The 22,339-nt window shown below is 37.6% G+C and overlaps 1 protein-coding gene and 1 pseudogene across 2 annotated transcripts in view; both read right to left on the reverse strand.

The window, feature by feature from the left end:
- Positions 1–22,339, reverse strand: part of MAP4K3 (mitogen-activated protein kinase kinase kinase kinase 3) — a 158,973-nt gene that overhangs the window by 83,954 nt on the left and 52,680 nt on the right. For both annotated transcript variants that reach the window (XM_045549454.1, XM_045549453.1), the window contains exon 2: positions 16,773–16,830. In XM_045549454.1, the coding sequence (XP_045405410.1) occupies positions 16,773–16,830 (58 nt within the window). The remainder of the gene's footprint in view (positions 1–16,772; positions 16,831–22,339) is intronic.
- On the reverse strand, positions 8,280–9,288 carry LOC123636829 (annotated as a pseudogene).

Consider the following 22,339-nt stretch of genomic DNA (forward strand, 5'->3'; position numbering starts at 1 on the left):
CAAATTACATTTATATATAAAATACTAATTATCCACAATCACAACTCCATGCCCCCCTTACTCTATTTTTCTTTACTTATCACATTTAACATATTATATGTTTACTTATTCATTGTCTGTCTCCCTAACACATTAGGGGCATTCAATATCAACGAGTTAATGAATTATTCTAGAAGTACTAACCAATTGAAACCCACAAGAAAAAAAATAAGGTGGTATAAATGTTGGGAGCCAGCTTAGCCTTATGCAAAACGCCATCTTATACAAAGCGCCATCTTAAGCTTACATACTTCTTCTTCCTCCCTCTTGCACAAAGAAAGCGTGCGCAAAGCCTGTAACACCCCTCCCACTCCCTCGTCTCATATCACATCACCGCCCTTCCTCCTATCAGAAGCTGCCACGTGTTCTTATTCCTGCCCTCCCCCGTTACAGTGCATATAAGCAGCCACCCAGCAATAAAATTTTGGGGCTTGATCAGAATCTTGTCTTGCCCCCATTTTGTGTGTCTCTTGTCTCTTTTCTTTCACCAGCAGCAGGTAGTCCTCCTCGCACCCCTGCGTTGTATGCCCCGCTGGTCGGGACATAAACTGGCGCCCAACGTGGGGCCCGAGGCACGGAACAGCGCTGTTGGCACCTACTCAGAAGACGCCCCGGCCGGGCACCCCCTGAGCCCAAGAGCTCGCTTGGAGCCCGTGAGCCATCAGCCCACGGGATAAGACTCCGCGATTGCACCCCCTGAGCCCAAGAGCTCGCTTGGAGCCTGTGAGCCATCAGCCCACGGGATAAGACTCCGCGTTGATCGTCGCTGGATTGGCCACCCCAGCAGACATCGGAACGGTGAGTAGGTGATCATAATGGGACAAGAATTGAGCTCGCATGAGCTCTTCCTTAATGGTCTTAAGGATTCCCTCAAGGCACGCAGAATTAAGGCTAAAAAGAAAGATTTACGTAGTTTTTTTAGTTTCCTGGCTGATGTCTGTCCCTGGTTCCCTCAAGAGGGCACCATTGATCAAAAGTGCTGGAGACGGGTTGGTGACTGCCTCAATGACTATTATCGCACCTTTGGCCCTAGCAAGGTCCCTGTGTCTACCTTTTCCTACTGGAACTTAATTAATGATATTTTACAAATTCATTCTCAAGATTCGGACATTAAACATATAATCCAGACGGGCGAAGCGGCTCTTAAAGCCAGCTCTCGCCCCCCCTCGGCTTGCCACTCGGTTACCATAAGTATGCCGGAAGAGCCTAACAACTCCAATATTGAACCCCTCAAAGAAACTCTCAAAAAGGTCCCAAAATTATACCCTCCCCTCACTTCCTCCCCTCCTCACGATGATCAGCTCCCTCCTGAGGACCAGGAAGTCTTAGACGACCAGGCGGCTCATTACCATGATGAGGAGGACCCCTGGCGGCTTACTGCGCCAGTTCTTCATCCGTTACCCTCCGCTCCCCACAACCCCCCCCTTATCACTTCCCTCAACCACTTCCACCGTTTGAAAACCTTTTACGCCCTGCGCCCGAGGCACGTCCTCCAAATGAACCCCCGCCACAAATAAATTCTTCTCTAACCCAACAAATTTCCTCCCTTAGGGAAACACTCCGACAAAAACGGGAACACATTAGCTTAGTTAAAGAGCTTAGAGCCCTCGAGAGTGAGCTCGGCTCACTTCTTCTCAGCAACTCTAGTACATCATCCAAGAAACAAAAAATTCCCGATCGGCCGTTACTGGCCTTTCCAGTTACACGAAGTCGCGCCCCCAGACCCCCTGATCAAGACAACATAAATGAGGAAGAGAGAGAGGAACAAGAAAACCCTGACTCCCAGGACTGCCCTCTGCGGAGGAGGCCTCTGACACAGAGGAGCCTGAGGGTGACTCTTCCCATAATTCAGGACAAAAATATCGCAGACTCAATCTTAAACATCTTAAAGATCTAAAGAGTGCGGTCAGTTTATACGGGCCTACTGCGCCCTACACTTTGGCACTTCTTGAGGGCCTTAGCGACCGATGGCTAACACCAAATGATTGGCTCATGCTAGCTCGTGCCACCCTTTCCGGGGGTGATTTTGTCCTCTGGCGTACAGACTTTGTTGAAAATTGCCGAGAAACAGCACAGCGCAATGCAGAAAATAGAACTTCTAGGACCTGGACCAGAGACAAACTTTTAGGAAGACCCCCTTACCAGACTAATGAAATTCAAGCCGCCTTCCCTCCGGGGTTACTAGCCCAAATTCAAAATGCTGGCTTGAAGGCCTGGCGCCGTCTCCCGCCTAAGGGGTCCGCCACCACATCCCTAGCCAAAATCCGCCAGGGCCCAGATGAACCATACTGTGACTTTATCAGTAAACTTACAGATGCAGCAGAACGACTGGTTGGGGAAGGCGAAAACGAAAGTGTTTTTCTTAAACATCTAGCTTACGAGAACGCCAACCCCGCCTGTCAAGAAGCAATTCGCCCACATCGGAACGGCTCTCTTGCTGACTATATCAAATTATGCTCAGGAGTTGGGGCCTCCCACTCCATCGGTGTAGCCATCGGGGCAGCCCTAAAACCTCTTGTCGCCTCCGCACCTATAATTTCTTATCCAATGCCAACCCGATATTCTCAATAAGACTTTAGAAGTATATGTAAATGTCTGTTTTTCATAATTGCTCTTTATATTATGTGTTGTCAGACAAGATAGTTATTTAAGAAACATGGAAAATGCAGAAATGACTATAGACAATGTTTTCACAAAAGTAACTATATAATGGTACAATAGATGAAGGCAATGCATGGCCTTCCAATAAAAAATATTTAAAGATTATATTATATTATATTACATCATGTTATAGTGTGATATAATATGTGACTATAAAATTAATTATATAATTGATATATAATGATATAATGTTTGATAATATTTGATAATGTAATTGATAATTGATGTAATATCATGATCCTGATTGTAATTGTGATATTATATTATATTGTGTTATATTATGAAATAATTATTTAAATAATTATTAATAATAATATAAATAATAAATAATTATTAAAAAGAATTATTTAACATAATTCAGCCAATCCAGGGACAAGTCCCTGAGAAAACTTGTTTCCTTCCTTGCAGGCAATGAAGCTCTGCCTCTTTATCCTCCTCATATGCTCCTCCTGTATATACGCCGGCTGCGGACCCCCGCCAAATCCGCAAGAACTCATAAGACTCCTCTATGGGAACCCCTGTGACTGCGGTGGAGGGAGGAATTTGCTTAGCCTTGCAGGAACGGTGCTGTTTCTATGCCAACAAGTCTGGCATTGTCCGGGACAAGATCAAAAAATTACAAGAAGATCTCATCAAACGAAGAAAAGAATTATTTGAAAACCCACTCTGGACTGGACTTAACGGACTTCTCCCCTACCTTCTCCCTATCTTGGGCCCCCTCCTTTGCCTCCTTCTGCTTATAACCTTTGGACCCTGGGCATTTCGCCATTTTACAGATCTCATAAAAGGACAAATTGATGCTATCCTTGCTAAACCTATCCAAATTCATTACCAACGACTGGCAGTAGAGGATGGTTTTGGTGAAGATTGCTACGGCTCCCTCCCTACGGGGACGACATGCTAACCAGAGACATGTCTACCCCCTCCCTTTACAGGAGAGGGGTATGAGTACCGGGATGAGTGCAAAACAAAGTATTGCAAGGGAAGGTCACAAAAATTTCGACTTTCTCTGGGTATCCCTGAGAGCATGCCTGGCTTGCATAGAGGTTGGTATCTACTATTCTCTAGAATAAGTTCGGCTCTGCCTCTCCTCCCCAAAAGATACCAAGAGCCATCACTGGTGGGCACAGATGACCCACGGGAGGAGCCAGGCCCCTGCTCCCTCACCCGGTTAACGCTCACCTTCCTTCTTGTTTTAAAACAGAAAGGGAGGAGATGTTGGGAGCCAGCTTAGCCTTATGCAAAACGCCATCTTATACAAAGCGCCATCTTAAGCTTACATACTTCTTCTTCCTCCCTCTTGCACAAAGAAAGCGTGCGCAAAGCCTGTAACACCCCTCCCACTCCCTCGTCTCATATCACATCACCGCCCTTCCTCCTATCAGAAGCTGCCACGTGTTCTTATTCCTGCCCTCCCCCGTTACAGTGCATATAAGCAGCCACCCAGCAATAAAATTTTGGGGCTTGATCAGAATCTTGTCTTGCCCCCATTTTGTGTGTCTCTTGTCTCTTTTCTTTCACCAGCAGCAGGTAGTCCTCCTCGCACCCCTGCGTTGTATGCCCCGCTGGTCGGGACATATAAATAGCAGAAATACAAAATTTTCACTATTTACAATATATAATTGTGTTCCTAGACAATAAACAAACACCTGAAAAATTTTTTTTAAATCCTTATTGTGTTAGAACACATGAAATTTAATTGTATATCTAAGAAAAAGCTTTAAAAAGGATAAGCTCTACACAAAGTATTCCGAGAGATAAAAGATCTGCCTGAAAAAAACCAAAACACTTTACTTTTGAAAAGAAGAAATTACTATGGTAAAGATGGCAATTGCCTCATGAATTAATCCCTGAATTAATGCAATTCCAATAAAAAGGTCAATTGAATCCTTTCTTGGACATAAAAAAATTATACTTAAATTTATTTAGAAAAATAAACATGGTGGAATAGTTTTGTAATGGATATTGCTTTAAAATTATTAGCTCTTATTTAGGCTGGGCACGGGTGGCTCACGGCTGTAACCCTAGCATTTTGGAAGACCAAGGTGGGAGGATCGCTTGAGTCCAGGAATTCAAGACCAGCCTGAGCAACATAGTGAGACCCCCTCTCTACAAAAAAAATTCTTAAAAAAATAGCCAGACGTGGTGGTACATGCCTGTAGTCCCAGCTACTTGGAAGGCTAAGGTGGGAGGATTGCCTGAGCCCAGGAGTTCCAGGCTACAGTGAGCTATGATTATGTCTGGGTGACAAAGTGAGACCCCATCTTTCTATAAATAAATAAACATATTCAATAAATATTATTAATAAATAAAAATAAATTAATAAATATAGTAAAAAAATAAATAATAGCTCTTATTTAAGAACTGATACACTAAGAATTCTCATCTCTTTGATTCTTTGTCTATTTGGATCATGTTAAATGTCTTGTGGCCAATGACAAGAAAAAGAAATACAAGACATTCAAGTAGGAAAAAAAGAAGTAAAATTATACTTGTTCAAAGATCTTACATGTAGAAACCTCTAGATATTCCACAAAAAAACCGTTAGAACTAATAAACAAATTTGGCAAAGTTGCGGAATACAAAAATCAACATACAAAAAATCAGTTGCATTTACATACACTAACAATGAACAAGCCAAAAAGGAAATTAAAAAAATAATCCCAATTACAACAGCATCAAAAAGAATACTTAGGAATAAACTTAACCAAGGAGGCAAAAGATTTATACTCTGAAAAACTATAAAATTGCTGAAAGGAAGAAAAAAAAAAAAAAAGTAAATGGAAAGACATCCTGTGTTTATGTAATAAAAAGACAGCATTGTTAAAATGTCCATATTACCCAAAGCAAACTACAGATTCAGTGCAATCTGGAAAACAAACAGATGACTTATTTTTGCAGAAACAGAAAAACAGTCCTAAAATTCATATGGAACTACAAATGATCCCAAATAACCAAATATTCTTGAGAAAGAAGAACAAAGCTAGTGGCCTCACACTTCTTGGTTTCAAAACGTATTACAAAGCTACAGTAACCAAAACAGTAATGGTACTGGCATGAAGAAGACATATATAGACCAATCAAACAGAATAGAAAGCCCAGAAATAAACCCATGCATATGTGGTCAAATACTCTTTTACAAAGATGCCAAGACTACACAATGGGGTAAAAACAGTCTCATCAACAAATGGTGTTGGGAAAACTGGCTATCTACATGCAAAAGAAAGAAACTGGACCCTTATATACACAAAAAACAGCTCAAAATGGATTAAAATGTAAATGTAAGCCCTGAGACTATAAAACATAGGAAAAAACATTCATAACACTGGTCTTGGCAATAATTTCATGGATATGACACCAAAAGCACAGGCAACAAAAGCAAAAACAGACAACCGAAATTCCATCAAACCAAAAAGCTTCTTTCTGTGCAGCACAGGAAACAATCAACAGAATGAAAAGGCAACCTACGGAATGGGAGAAAATATTTGCAAACCATATATGTAATAAAGGGCTAATATCCAAAGTATATAAGGAATGCCTATAAAACCTAATAGCAACAAACAAAAACAATCAAATAACTCAATTAAAAAATGAGCAAAGGGTGATGGATACATTGCCTTGACTTAATCATTCCACAATGTACACATATAACAAATATCACGTTGTACCCTGTAAATATATAGTACAATATTTTTATTCATCAATTGTACATTAATAATGCTGGGAACGTTTTTTAAAAAAATGAGCAAAGGACTTGAACAGACATTTCTCCACAGAAGACACAAACAGCCACCAGGTATATGAAAAGATGCCCAACATCACTAACCACTGGGGAAATGCAAACGCAAATCAAAACCACAGTGAGCTGTCACCTCTCACCTGTTAGGATGGCTATTACCAAAAAAGACAATAATGAGTGTTGGCAAGGATGGAAAGAAATTGGAACCCTTGTCCACTGTTGATGGTAATGTAAAATTGTGCAGCCACTCATTATGGAAAACAGTATGGAGGCTCTTCAAAAACTTAAAAATAGAAATACCATATGATCCAGCAATCCCACTTCTGGGTATATACTCAAAGGAACTGAACAAGAATATGTACTCTAATCTTCATTGCAGCATTACTGACAATAGCTAAGAGGTAGAAACAACCCAAGCATTCACTGACAGATGTATGCATAAAGAATATGTGAGATATATATATACACATAAACACATACACATATGATGAAATATTATTCAGCCAGAAAAAAGGAAATCCTGTCATATGCTGTAAGATGCATGGACCTGGAGGACATACTAAATGAAATAAACACAGAAGGACAAATACTGTATGAATTCACCTATATGAGGTATCTAAAGTAGTCAAACTGATAGAAACAAAAAGTAGAATGGTCATTCCCAGACTGTGGGGGAGGAGGAATTGGGCAGTTGCTGTTCAATGTGTACAGAATTTCAGTCATGCAAGATGAAAAAGTTCTAGAAGTCTGATGTACAACATTATTCTTATAGTTAACAATACTGTACTAGATCTCATGTTATGTGTTTTTACTATAATAATTTAAAAAATGTCCTACAGCCAAAGAGAAAAACTTAGACTATGGAAAACAAACAAGTTTTCTCATGCCCGTGTTATAGATATTTCATTCTCAAAGCTTCCCACTTCCATTCTATTTTTAAACACAGAGAAATAAGAATATACATCTATGCTACATGTGGAAGTATTTTAAAGCCAGTTTTAATTTAACTTTTAATTTGCTATGTGGTACCATTCAAAATAGATAATTTCTGAACTCTATTTCATATTGCAGAAACAAATGAAATTAACAGTATTTCAGTAATCTATGGCTAACATCCCAGAGCTGTGATTCTCTTAAAAAAAGCTGTCAATTATTGTTTCAAACTACCAGCATATCAGGAAATACTCTAAAATTCAATTACTACATTAAACTACCAGAACGTCAAGAAATTCAATGGTTGATTTTAAAAGATAAATTGGCTTAATTATAATATATAATTATAAAATATTTTTTCTAAAACTGCAGAACCAGCACCCACTTTTTAGTCTTTGGAGAACTATTCAAGCCCTGATTAATATCACACAGAAATACATAGGAATTATCTAGTAATTGTATTGGCTCCTAGATATTAGGATGGTGCAAAAGTAATTGCGGTTTTGGACTGTGAATTTTATTTTATTTTATTTTCTTGAGACAGAGTCTCACTCTGTTTTCCGGGCTAGAGTGAGTGCCGTGGCGTCAGCCTAGCTCACAGCAACCTCAAACTCCTGGGCTTAAGCGATCCTACTGCCTCAGCCTCCCAGGTAGCTGGGACTACAGGCATGCGCCACCATACCCGGCTAATTTTTTTCTGTATATATATTTTTAGTTGTCCAGATAATTTATTTCTATTTTTAGTAGAGACGGGGTCTTGCTCTTGCTCAGGCTGGTCTCGAACTCCTGACCTCGAGAGATCCACTCGCCTCGGCCTCCCAGAGGGCTAGGATTACAGGTGTGAGCCACCGCGCCCGGCCAGACTGTGAATTTTAAATCATTATGATGATGCTCAAACACAGCTTTATTAATCAAAATAGGAACCATTACAATCAATACATTATTGCCAGTGAGAAATATGTTTACTTCTGTAGCGTAAAAATCTGTGTTTTGTGATTCCACAAACTCTTGGAAAGCATTTTCTGCATCCTGCTGGTTGTGGAAACATTTTCCCTATAAAAAGTTGTCAAGATCCTTGAAGAAGTGCTAGTCAGTTAGCGAGAAGTTAGGTGAATATGGTGGATGAGGGAAAACTCGTAGCGCAATTCGTTTAACTTTTGAAGTGTTGGTTGTGTGACGTGCAGTCAGGCGTTGTCATGGAGAACTGGGCCCTTTCTGTTGACCAATGCCGGCTGCAGGCACTGCAGTTTTCGGGGCATCTCATCGATTTGCTGAGCATACTTCTCATATGTAATGGTTTCGCCAGGATTCAGAAAGATGTAGTGTATTTGCCAGGCAGCAGACCACCAAACAGTCACCATGACCTTTGTCTGGTGCATGTCTGGCTTTGGGAAGTGCTTTGGAGCTTCTTCTGAGTCCAACCATTGAGCTGGTCGTCGATGGCTGTTGTATAAAATCCACTTTTCGTCCACGTCACAATCTGATAGAGAAATGGTTTGTTGTTGTTGAGGACAAAGAAGACGACACTTCAAAATGACGATTTTTTTGATTTTCGGTCAGCTCATGAAGCACCCACTTACTGAGCTTTTTCACCTTTCCAATTTGCTTCAAATGCCGAATGACCGTAGAATGGTTGACCTTTAGTTCTTTGGCAACTTCTCGTGTAGCTGTAAGAGGATCAGCTTCAATGATTGCTCTCAACTAGTCGCTGTCAACTTCCCATGGCCAGGCTCTGCACTCCTCATCTTCAAGGCTCTCGCCTCCTTTGCAAAACTTCACTGCACTGTACATTCATTAGCAGTTCCTGAGCCAAATGCGTTGTTGATGTTACGAGTTGTTTCCATTGCTTTACCACCCATTTTGAACTCGAATAAAAAAATCACTTGAGTTTGCTTTTTGTCTAACATCATTTCCATCGTCTAAAATTAATAATATAAAATAAACAGCAAGTAGTAAGTCATTAGCAAAAAAATATAAAGCGAGAGATGCACATTAAAATTATGTATAACATAACCACATTTAAGAATGTATTCCCATATCAAATAGCAAATTTCAACAATGCTAAAACCACAGTTGTTTCTGCACCAACCTAATGTTTCAAAACAAATAAAAAATTGATTATAATGGCAATATTAGTGCTTTTAAGGAATGAGGATAAAGAAAATGACTTCAAATACGTCTGAAGAAAATAGCTTGTAGCCTGTTTTGGCCATCTTTTAGTAAGTGTTCATGATTAACAATGCTTAAGATAAGTATCACTTAACACTTGCATAAACTGTTACTGAACGCACTTTTCACTTGGATTCAATGAGGTCAAGAAGAAATTCCCTTGCTGAAACTCTCCAAGCAGCGAAAGACCGAAATATCCTGACTGCTATATCAAAATAAATTATGTGCAGATGATTAGGCTTAGTTTTTGAATTAAAGAAACTGTGGCCCTGGCTCCCAAAAAAGTCCTTCTCTAGAGCCAGGCATGGTGGTGCACCTATGGTTCCAGCTACACAGGAAGTGAGGGCAAGAAGATCACTTGAACCCAGGAGTTCAAGTCCAACCTGGGCAACAAGGTGAAACCCTGTCTCTTAAAAAAAAAAAAAAAAAAAAAAAAAAAGTCCTACTCTAATGCTGTGTTTCTCAATCTTGTTTTCCTAATGCCCAACCCTCCCCATGAAATTTTAATGTCACAGATATTTGGCACATTTATGTATTGTATATATATATACACACACACATATATATATGCTTTACAAATTAAAAAAGATTTTTTCACCCCAAAGAACCAGTTCCACCCTCTTCTTATTTTAAAGGAATATGAGAGAAAACATTGTCCAGTGTGAAAAGATTGTGTCCAGTAGTCAAGGCAGAATGGCTTAACCTGAGCTTCCCGACTTAACCTGTTGGGTCTCCTTTTCTTACCTGTATCCAGCTCTTCTTTTGAGAGCCACGCTTACTTGTGTGGCTCTGATGTAAATCCCAAAATAAGGCAGGTGCCCATAACTCAGAAGTGAAATTCCAGTAAAAATCCTCTGGATTATATCCCTTCCACTCCACTAAAAATTATGGAAGCATACCTAGAGTTTCTATGTATAAAGTAGGTATTGCAGCAGGCTTGAAAACTGTTTCTGGAGTAAGGACAGGAAAAGCAAAAACAGAGCATGGTGTGGATGTTAAGGTAAGTGATGAACACAATGAGAGAGAATTTTTCTGTTTTTATCATGCCCACCAAAAACAATAGTATACTGTTTAAAATAGCTCTTATTTTGAGATGCTTTAAGGTCTCTGAACTTTCTAGTTCTCTCTCACCAGGCTTGATTTAAAGATAAAATTTTTCAGTAGTTCTTGATCTATTCTTGAGGCTATGTAGGCATAAACCAAAGCTGTACAAAACTCATAAAAATAAGTCTCTACAATAAAAACAATACAGCAAAACTACTTTTCTCATAAACTCTGTTTTGACTTATATTGTACCTCTCCCTTACCCATTGTAACCTATCAGTTATTTTTTTTAATTTTTATTTTTTATTACAGAGTACTACAGGGGTATAAACGCTTTGGTTACATAAATTGCCTTTGCACCACCCGACAAGCGTGTCCATCCCCCAGACAGCGTGCACCGCATTTGTTAGGTGTGGATTTACCCATCCCCTTCTCCCCCCTCCAACCTGCCTGACACCTATGAATGTTACTTCTCATATGTGCACATTAGTGTTGACCAATTAGTATCAATTTAATGGTGAGTAACAGTCATGTTTTAAATCCTATTCTTCCACCCTAAAATCTCATGTAGTCACCTCTTCCTTCCCTTTGCATACAACTCGAGTGTGGATGCCATAATAATAACAGGTCTTAACACCAGGGGCTCTCTTCTCCAATCTGTCCTGTGCACACTGAATCTTCCTGTACATTACATTCTGACCATGCTACTAACCTGAAAAAAAAAAAAAAATCCCACTGTCCACAGGGTAAAATCTAAACCTTTGGGCTGGCATTTAAGGTTCTCTATAAACAATCATCAATGTCTTTCACCTCTTATTTCCTAAGACAAATGAACCTACTATTTCCCACACAGGCCTACTACTTCAACACCACTGTTGCTTTCATATATCCTCATATGAAATAAACATCCTCAGAGCTAAAACACTGATCAGACACACAGGGTTGGGAATAAGAAACTGCTGATAAACAAAATAAAAAGTCCTTTGTCATTTTTTTTTTTATTTTGGAGCCTTATCTTTCAATGTATAAATATCTATTCTGCCCAGTACAGTCAGCCTCAAGCCTATAATATGGTTCTAATATATTAAAGAGTGGCTAAGCAATCCATGATTAACTTTTTAAAAAAGTTTTTTTATAGGCACACGATTAACTTTTGAAGAATAATCATCATAAGTGATGTAACAACTCTATTCATGATGGCAAGACACACAGAGCAGCACTGAATAAACAAGTGGTGGTGAGGGATCTACTGAAGCACTCAAGGGAGACAGGAAAAGGTGCCAGGCAAATAATTTCCCTAAAGTACTCTTGCTCTATGATGAAAGATAAAGAGGAAGAAAACGCCTTTCCGACCTTTTGGGACAGAAAAATCTAACGTCCAAAATCTGACAGGAAAGAAGATTCATAAAATGTGATTTTAGAGATCCACAAAAGAATAACGAAATGGGGTCTTACTGGTACCTTTTCATACTTTTAAAATTTGGCTCTCCAATTTAATATGTGTTGTTTTCATGGAAACAAAGCATAATGCCTTATTTCCTATGAATTTCTCTGCTTATCAATCGCAGTATTTTTCATTGTGTTGGAAAAGGAATGACTTTCCCCATTTAGAAGAGTTTATCCTATGAGTTTTTACCTAATTAATCACTGTTCTCTGTCTGCATTTACATCCTATTTTAATAACTAGTGCTATAAACAATACCAAAAATGAGTGGTTATAAGTAACTTTAAAATTCTGACTTTAAACTACAAAACGAAGAAAGAAGATTCAAGAGACCCATAACAAAAGTTATAACACCTTAGCAGAACATTAAAGCAAAGCTCCAAAGTACATACGTGTGAGTTCTATTCTATTAGCAAGCTCTCTGCTGTGAGCTCTCCTCTTGATCCATTTTTAAATTTTTTTCAAAATGGCTCTCAAGGGTTGGCAGTGTTCTTAAGATCACAGAAACAAACCTGTAGTCTGACAAAATCAGGTTTACTTATCCACTGCCATGAGGAAAACTACATATCAGAGGAATCTTAGACCATCTCACCAAACAAAGGAAAAAATACAGTTATTATAAGATTTTGGGGAAGGGTGGAATTGAGGTGAAATTTAAATGAAGTAGTGCTTTGATAGGCTTACAGCAAAGCAACTCTGTGTGTAAAGGGGCTACTTCAGGCCTGGACTGTAAAGCAAACCCCAGGTCTTGTTTCCTTGTAAACTAGAAAGTTAAGATGGATATGAATGCCATGCCCCTTATCTGAAGCTCGGCACTGGAGCTATAAATCAAGACTGCTTCTTTATGTCAAAGTGACTTAGATTCTCCAGGAAAAAGTGGACTGTTTTATTCTTGCTGATACAGGGTAAGTACCCCTAATCTGAAAATCTGAAACACAAAATGCTTCAAAATCCAAACCTTTCTGAGTGCTGACACGATGCTCAAAGGAAATGCTCACTGGTGCATTGTGGATTTTGAATTTCAGGTGAGGGATGCTCAACCATTAAGTATGATGCAAATATTCCAAAATCTGAAGAAATCCAAAATCCAAAACACTTCTGGTCCCAGGCATTTCAGATGAAGCATACTCAACCTGTATAATTACACACAGCCAAGTTTCTGACAGTCTACGGTTTTTAAGAACAAAGTTTCTCCGTGAGTAAGCAACCCAGAGTCACTCAAAGGATTTGTTACAACACTTTACAGCTTCACCATTCTTGGGAGAAATAGTTTCCTGTTAAGTTTGAGGCTTTATCTGTACCTGCTATTCCAGCCTAATAAACAGCCAGGCAGATTTTTACTTTCTCAGTTAGTCACTTGAGATTCTTGTGACCTAAGATTCCTATTCTATTTTATGTCAGAGTGTGAAGAACATAATGTTCAGAAAGGAGTTTATCTGCTGGGTTTATCTTTTGGTTTGTTTATCATGCATCAATTTCTCCAAAGATGTCCAATTCAGACGTATACATTGGTTGTAAAGAAATATTTATATCTTACCCTAATGAAGTTCATTTGCTCATGTAATGTGCATAAAAATCACTTAGCTTGTTGTTAAGTGATATCTCTACCACCAAAGAGTTTCATTTACTATTAATAGTTCTTCATTGTGTACATTGTCTTTTCTCTTTGTTGATGGTATTTTCCATGACACAAGTTCTTAATTTTGATGTAATTCAATTCATCTAGTTTTTCTTTGGTCACTTACGTTTTTCATGTCATATGTAAGAAAGCATTGCCTACTCCAAGGCTGCAAAGATTTATTCCTGTTTTCTTACAAGAGTTTTATAGTTTCAGCTCTTACATGTAGAAGTATAATCCATTTTGAATAAATTTCTGTACATGGTGTAAGGTAGGGATCCAATTTCATTCTTTTGCATGTGGATATCCAGTTGTCCCGGACTCCTGGGCTCAAGCTATCCTCTTGCCTCAGCCTCCCAAGAGCTGGGTCTACAGGTGCACGCCACCACGCCTGGCTAATTTTTTCTATTGTTAGTAGAGATGGGGTCTTGCTCTTGCTCAGGCCGGTCTTGAACTCCTGAGCTCAAACGATCCTTCTGCCTCGGCCTCCCAGAGTGCTAGGATTACAGGCCTGAGCCACCGTGCCCGGCCCATGTAGCACATTCTTAAAGTTCACCTATATCATAGCATGAATCAGCAATTTCTTTTTATTGCTGAACAGTATTCCATTGTATGGACATAACAGACATAACATATTTTCTCTATACATTCACCAGTTGATGGGCAGTTAGGTTGTTTCCAATTTGGGGATATTATCTACAATGTTACCATGAACATTTCTGTGTGGGCAGATACACAACAGTGGAACTGCTGGATCATTATGGCAAATTTATCTTTAACATTTTAAAGATACATTTTTCTAAAGTGGGGCACCATTTTACGTTCCCACCAGTAGTGTATGAGGGTCCCTGTTGTGGTTATATTTTGAGCTCTTATCCTTTAGGCACACATACAGAAATATTAAGGGCTGAAATAACATGATTCGGGAGATCTGATTCAAAATAACTGGTGGTGGGAAAATGGGTAGCTGGTACAGATGAAAACAAGGTTGATCCTATCTCAATAAGTGTAGTAGTGGTAGTAGTAATTACAGCTATTTACTATAGTAAGTACTACAGTATATCCTATGCTAGGCACTATTTTAAGTACTTTAGATATATTAGCTCATTTAATCTCTACCTTAAACTACTATTATTACATCCATTTTAGAAATGAGGAAACTGAGGTTTAGAAAGTTTAAGTAATGTGGTTAAGCCAGGACTAGAATCAAAGTAAGATGGCCTTTAGAGTTTGTGCTCTTAAACACTGGACAAGGCTCACCAACAAGTAAACATTTCTCCCAAGGTATAAGCAAATTAAAACAAAGAAATTAAATATAAAAATTCAGGTGGCTTGTATGAAAATATTACGTAGGAAATCCAATGTTAACTAAATTTATGTATTATTTAATATATATGATAATGACCCTTGTTATCTCTGGATGGCAAAATAGGAATGATTTTTATGTTCTTCCTCTTATTTAGTTGTAAATTCTGCTTTTAATACATTCATCAGTATATACACAGCAGTGTTCACGATTGACAGGGTAATAAGTCAAACTTCATGAATCAGAAAACAGCTGACTTGATTAACAGTAAGATTTTTCAAGTTTCAAATTTTTGAAGGAATATTTTAAAACGAACTGAATGAGTTCTATGTACCAGGCTCTAATCTCAGTGCTGGGGGCACAATTTTTTATTAAAACCCAACAACAATGAAAGGTAAGTCTAGAATGACAAGATAGCTGTGCTGAGTGCTGTAACAGAGCTATTTCTACAAAGTAGTCATCCTAATCAGACCAGGGGTCAAGGAAGCCTTCCTGAAAGAGAAGGTACTTAGCTGATTTGAGAGACGGTACAAAATACTACGGGGTTTAGAATCATTTCATCAAGTAATATAGTCATTTCCTGATGGTTAAAAATAAAGGCCCTGTGTTAAATGCCAAATCTTTCTTTTTGCAGCTAAGATTTTGACAATTTCAAATATCCCTCTTAAATTTCCCACAAATTGAAGAGTAGAAGAGTTAGAGAAAAGAAAAAACCTTGTCTGGTGATGTTAGAATGTAATTAGACTATACAAACCTGTAAATATATATAACTGGAAAAGTCTTCTTTATTCATTATATTTCAGTGTGGTTTGATCAATCAGCACATCCTTAATATTTCCTCTTAGCAGCACTTCTAAAAAGTCTACTGATAACTCTAAATTGGGGGTGGGTAAACTATAGGGAAAGAAGAACTATATGCTGAGATCACATATGGTCCACCAAGCCTAAAATATTTAGTATCTGGCCTTTATTTTTTCACAGAAAAAGTTTGCCCACCCTTGAAAAATCTTTGAATGGATTTCTGTTCATACTGAAGCTAAAACCTATTTTACCAATAAACTTTTTATCATCAGTTTGTGATGGAAGAAGTCATTAGAAAGGCACTATAATTGCTGGAGAACTCAGTCTAGACACTGGTGCAATTACATACTTGCTTACAGCAGGAAGGAGAAAGAGTGGGAAGGGGTTTCTAAGACAGGATAAACAAGAGTAGTTAGCTCAGAAAGATGTGGGTTTTGAGGGAGGTAGGGGAATTCAAGGATAGAACATAGTTAAAGCAGACAAAAAATATGGAGTAGTCTTAAGGGGTTTTACAATAAGCTGTTCAAGTTGGAAAGTAACTGTTAAGATATTAACCACACAGAATGTGAGAGGTGGGTCTACTGAGAAAACTGAGACCCAGAGACAGGAAGCTACCTGCCTAAGTTCACAGAGCAAGGAAGTGGGGGACCAAGAACTGGACTATACCCTTCCAAATCTCAGTTCTGTTCTTTCCATTGCATCACACTGGCCCCTCACCACAGGACAAGGTGAACCTGGAAATACACCACTATCAGCTTGTCACAAGTTAGCTCAACTGAGTTCAGAAAAAAACAGTCTCTTCAGGAGTTCCACTCCCTCCTCTAGTTATCAGTTATTTTTCAGGCAAGAACTGGGCAAGGTGTATGTAGGACTCAAAGAAGAGGAGGAAAGTGACCAGTTCTATTTATCCCAGATGCTGGGAAAAACAAGAGCATGCTGACCAAACATCATTAAAATAAGCCTTAAGATATCCAACGGCTTTCTAGCAATAAGAAACATCAAATTTCAAATAATTTACCTGGTTCCAATTTTATTACTTTAATTGCTGCTAATTCACCAGTGTTAACATTCCGTGCCTAAAGAAAGAAGAAAAAAAAGATTATTGTGAAGAAAGCTTTCATAAAAAGCTGCATAAAGTTGCATTTTAGCTTACTATTTTCAATTTTACAAATACGTTTTTAAAGCAAGAAATATAAAAGTGACTTACATTTATAAGACAATAGTATATTCTTCACAATAAATTTCAACATTAATTCAAGTGTAAATTTAATATTGGCAATAAAAAAATCCCAGTTAATTTACATACAAACCTTAATACGAATGTCCCAGGCACTATTTTGAGTGTTTTTATATTAACTCATTTAATCCTCACAACAATCTTGTAAGGTCTTATGAGGTATAGGTACTGATATTATTCCCATGTTTCAAATGAGGAAACTGAAGCACAGAGAAGTTAAAGAAATTACCAAGATCATATAACCAGTAAGAGACAGTACTCGGATTCAAACCCAGACAGTCTGACTACAGAGGCTGAGTCTTGAAGCATTACACTGTATTGCCATTCATTCAAAGGCTAGGTGGATAGATTAACTAGCCTTAAATTTTGTCATATGAAAGTCTGAGAACATGAAAGGCTAATACAATTACTTATGTAATTATGGAAACAGCTCCTCTGCATCCTTTTAAACACACTTGATGGTACAGTCAAATAAATGTGATTCAATACAAAACAAATATATTTTTGTAAGCCACGTATTAAAAATAAAAATCACTTTTTAAAATAAATTCACAATATTACATTGCTGGTATTTACAACTGTGTAATCATGTATAAATAAGCAGAAACTGTTCAATTTGCATAAAAATGGCAGTAACTCTTTATCAATTTAAAAGGCTTTATAATTGGATCAGAACTTTCAAAATGATTATTTTACACTGTTAACTGAAACTTAAATTAATTTTTGTACCAAACAATGAAGAATATATGCAATTTCCTAATCACAGAAAAATCCATTCATGTGACCAGGATTGTTCCTTGTTGCAATACTCCCTTATTAATAGATTAGTGAAGATCAGTGAATCACTTGGCAAAAGGTGACAACACCATTAACAGTGGAATCCTTCTAAGAATACGAGGGCATTAACAAATATCAGCCAAGGATCTAAGTAGATAGATATGAGACATAGCCATTGTTGAAAATATAAATTTAACTGTTTCATTCAAAGAAGAACAAAGGTATTAAAAGATCTCATACAAATTAAGAAAAAAATGTAAATGAAATTTTATAGGGAAAATTCATTTAAAAATTGGTCCTTCCAACAAAATCTCCAAAACCAATAAACACTTCTGATGCCCACTTATAAGAGGCAACACAAAACAGATCTGAACACTTATTTCAAATTATACTTAATTTTCATTAAATGAGATAGATGTTTCAAAACAGATGGTACTGGATAAATACTTACTCCTTGCCCTAGGATGAAAAGATATATAAATGATGAAATAGAAATAAAAACAGAATATCATTTCTGGGAGGATTCTGTAAAGGAGGGCAGGGAATACCTGAAAAATATTCAGGTATATCACACCAACGTTATTTACACCATTTCTTAAACACTATCATACTACTTGCCTCGTTTCACACTTTGATATCTTTTTTCTGTTAGGCTTCTCCTTTATACTCTATCCTTCAAGCCTTATCTTTTTTAGCATCTCCTCCAAGTAAGATGCTACTCTCTCCAATTCTCAACATTTTAAAATCATGGCATAGTTTTGTTTTTTGTGTATTGAAAAGATATCCAGAATATGGGTGATTCTATTATTATGGAACAGCAGAGAAATGTGAACTCGAAAAGCTAGATGATTATTTACAGCTGAAATTTTGTTCCCAATGACCACAGGAGGGCACACTCTCAACTGACAATACAAGTTACACACAGTATCCAAAATAGTTGCTGAACACAACATACTCTTCTAAAAATAGATTTATTAATAGTTAACACCAATATATATTTAATATAAAAGTCATGACAGTAACTACTGATGAGTAGTTTACCAAGGTCAATATTTACTATAAGACTTGACTTATGAATACAATATTTCAAAAGGTAAATTAGTCCAGACTTCCCTAAAAGATAACAGTTTTTACATTATAGTTCTTTAGGGTCAATAAAAAACCAGACAACTAAAATGATTACTGCTCTTTGTGCCTACTATGCTGTCTGAAATATTTTCCAGTATGTAGCTTATTTGGTAGTATTAAGATATTTCACAGAAAGAAAGAGAAAAAGATAACAAAAAGCCCTCAGGGAACTTCAATTTCTGAGCCTTTCCTCATCAAAATCCAAGTTTATTAAAGCATTCTGATTCATTAAGAATCTTGGTCTTCTGGCTAAAATAAATCATATTCTGCTATCTCTAAGTGACGATGGTCAAGGTTACACACCAAGGTAAATTTAAAAATCAATATTATCTCTAACATTCTGCAACTGCTATTCTTTTTTCAATCATCTTGAGTTTATTTTTTAAAAATGAAAGCAAGGTAGAAATTAGAAAATATTACCACGTATAAAGTTAAAAATTTTGAATTCAGAATTGGCAATCTAAAATTTTCATACTTGTTAAAGGGCAGAAAACTAAGGATAAATACTTTAAGCATCTAACCATCTAGACCTAATCTTCTGCCACCTCACTGACCTGTCATTCTTCACAAGATCCCAAAGTGATGGTCCCATCACATCATTCTAGAGTTTAAAACTCTTCAGGAGTACACACTATTGCTTTAAAGACAAAAAAAAAAAAAAAAAAAATCCAAATTCCCTGTCAGAGTACTTAAATTTTTCACCAATATAGCCTTTTATATAACAGCTGTATAAGGACAGAATTCACATAACATAAAGTTCACCCTTTTACTGTGTGTAATTCAGTGGTTTTTAGTACATTCAGAATTCTATGACCATCACTACTATCTAATTTTAGAACATTTTCATCTCCTCAAAAAGAAATCCCAGACCCATTAGCAGTCACTCCCTATTCCTACTCTTCTCAGTCCTTGGCAACAACTATTAATAATTTACTTTCCATCTCTATGGATTTCACTACTGTGGACATCTCATGTAAACAGGATCAAACAATAAGTGGTCCTTTGTGACTGGTTTCTTTCACTTAGCATAATGTTTTCCGACTCATCCATGTCAGACATTCATCCATATGTTATTGCCAAATAGCATTCCATTGTATGGAAATACTGTCTTTTGTTAACCCATTCATCAAAAGACATTTGGGTTGTTTCCACTTTTTGGCTATTGTGAATAATGCTGCTGAAAACATAAGTGTACAGATTTTTGTGGGGACCTATGTCTTCAATTTCTTGGACATATACACCTAAGAGTAAGGAATTGCTGGGTCACACAGTAGCTCTATGCTCAACTTTTGAAGAACTGTCAAAACTGTTTTTTAAAGTAGCTGCACCATTTCACATCATCACCAGCAATGTATGGGGGTTCCAATTTCTCCACATCCTTGCCAGTATCTGTTACTGTCTTTTTTATTTTAGCCATCCTTGTGGCTATGAAGTGGTATCTCATTGTGGTTTGATTTGCATTTCACTAATGACCCATGATGTTGAGCAATTTTTCACACACTTATCAGCCATTTGAATATCTTCTTTAGAGAAATGTCTATTCAATTCTTTGCTCATTTTTATTTGTTTTTCACTGTTAAATTTTAAGAGTTCTTTACATGTATTCTAGATATAAATCCCTTATCAGTTACATGACTTGCAAATATTTTCTCCCATTCATTTTCTTATGGTATCCTTTGAAGCACAGCAGTTAATTGTGATGAAGTCCAACTCATCAATTTTTTGTTGCTTGTGCTTTTAGTGTTGTAGCTAAGAAACCATTGCCTAAACCAAGATCGCAAAAGATTTTTTCCTATGATTTTTTTCCCTAGGAGTTTTATAGTTTTAGCTCTTATATTTAGGTCTATAATCCACTTTGAGTGAATTTTTATATGGTGTCAGATAGGGCTCCAATTCCATTCTTTTCTGTGTGGATGTGAAATTGTGAAATACAGCAATTTACCTATAAAACCCTTTACTATCTTCCCCTGCCCCCATTTATCTTTCTAGTCACTTCCTAACTTGTACTTTATGCTCTAGCCAAACTCAACAACTTGCCATTCCCCAATGCTACCCGCACCTTTGCCCCAACCCCCTCCTCTGCCTAACAGACATCCTTTGAAGATCAGCTTAGGCTATCATCAGTTCCCATAAGCCTTTTCCTAACCCTAGTCCCACAACTTATTCTGGTTTAGGCATCCCACACAGACTGCCAGAGATCCTGGGTAACCTTTTTGAAATGGCAGTAGGCCTGGTGAGGAAAGCCCTGCAGGTCTGGAACTGATCTGTTTAGAGGGACTCTTAGAAAATACAAAGTTTCGAAGCTGTCCCAGAATTCAGTTTGGCTCAGTGAGCCTTTCAGGGGCCATTCAGATTAGAACTAGATTTGGAAAGAATTTTTCTGAGATGATTTCACGACGATTGCTGAGTTATCTCCAGCTACCAGAAAAGTAATTCCTTGACTGCAGACTGGAGGTAAACAACATAATCAAGAAACAATCATTAAGAGCCAAAAAATATGTTAGGTACTATATAAAGTGAGTTAGAGATAGTCATTATCAGCAAAAAATCTGACCATCTACTATGTACTGGGCACCCTGGGGTGTTCAAACCTTACTAAGTAGAAGGGAATATTCAATGTGAATATGAAGAAAGGTTCTGAAATGAGAGTTAAGAAATGCAAAGTTTATTCCTGGCTATGCCAATAACAAGTAATGGGATCTGAGCAAGTAATTTCCCTTGTGTCCTCTTCCTGACCCCTCTTGCCCACAATTTAAAAACAAGAAGGTAAAAACTGACTATTTCTGAAGTTCCTTCTAATTCTAAAAGTCAATGTTTACATGAATAATTTCAGTTTAAATTAACAGATTCCACATAGTGAACCAGCTGGCTGGTTATATAAAAATCACATAAGGAGTTTAAATACAAAACAAAACAACAAAATACTGGCACTAATTTTGAATTCTAAATCAGTAGATGAAGAATAGGATCCAGGAATCTGTATTTAAAGCTACTGAGATGCTGCTGATCCACAGTCAGGTATCACAGTCTAACACCGTGCTACTTGAGTTTTCTAAAATACAACTACCAAGTGGTAAGTCTGAAAGGGCATACAGGGATGGCTTCAATGAAGGTGAGACCATTTATGTAGAGGTTTGAAAGATGGCCTGGATTACAATTAACACATTAATAGAAAAGGGATGGGGAGATGGGCATAGAAAAGCATGAGCAAAGGCTTGGGGACAGAAAACACAGACTATTTTGAGTGTACTGAGCCAGCCAAACCTCATAGTGCCTCCCATACAAATACTCCCTTTCAGAGGGAAATGGATAACCCACACTCACTGCTGAAGGAATAGTTTTATTTGCTTTTCCACAGTCGACTGAACCAGATATGTATCCACCACAAGGGCAACCAATTCATAGGAAGACTGACAGGGTGACATACATCCCTTGTTTGTCTA

The sequence above is a fragment of the Lemur catta genome, chromosome 4, assembly GCF_020740605.2.
Source record: "Lemur catta isolate mLemCat1 chromosome 4, mLemCat1.pri, whole genome shotgun sequence".
Taxonomy (NCBI): domain Eukaryota; kingdom Metazoa; phylum Chordata; class Mammalia; order Primates; family Lemuridae; genus Lemur; species Lemur catta.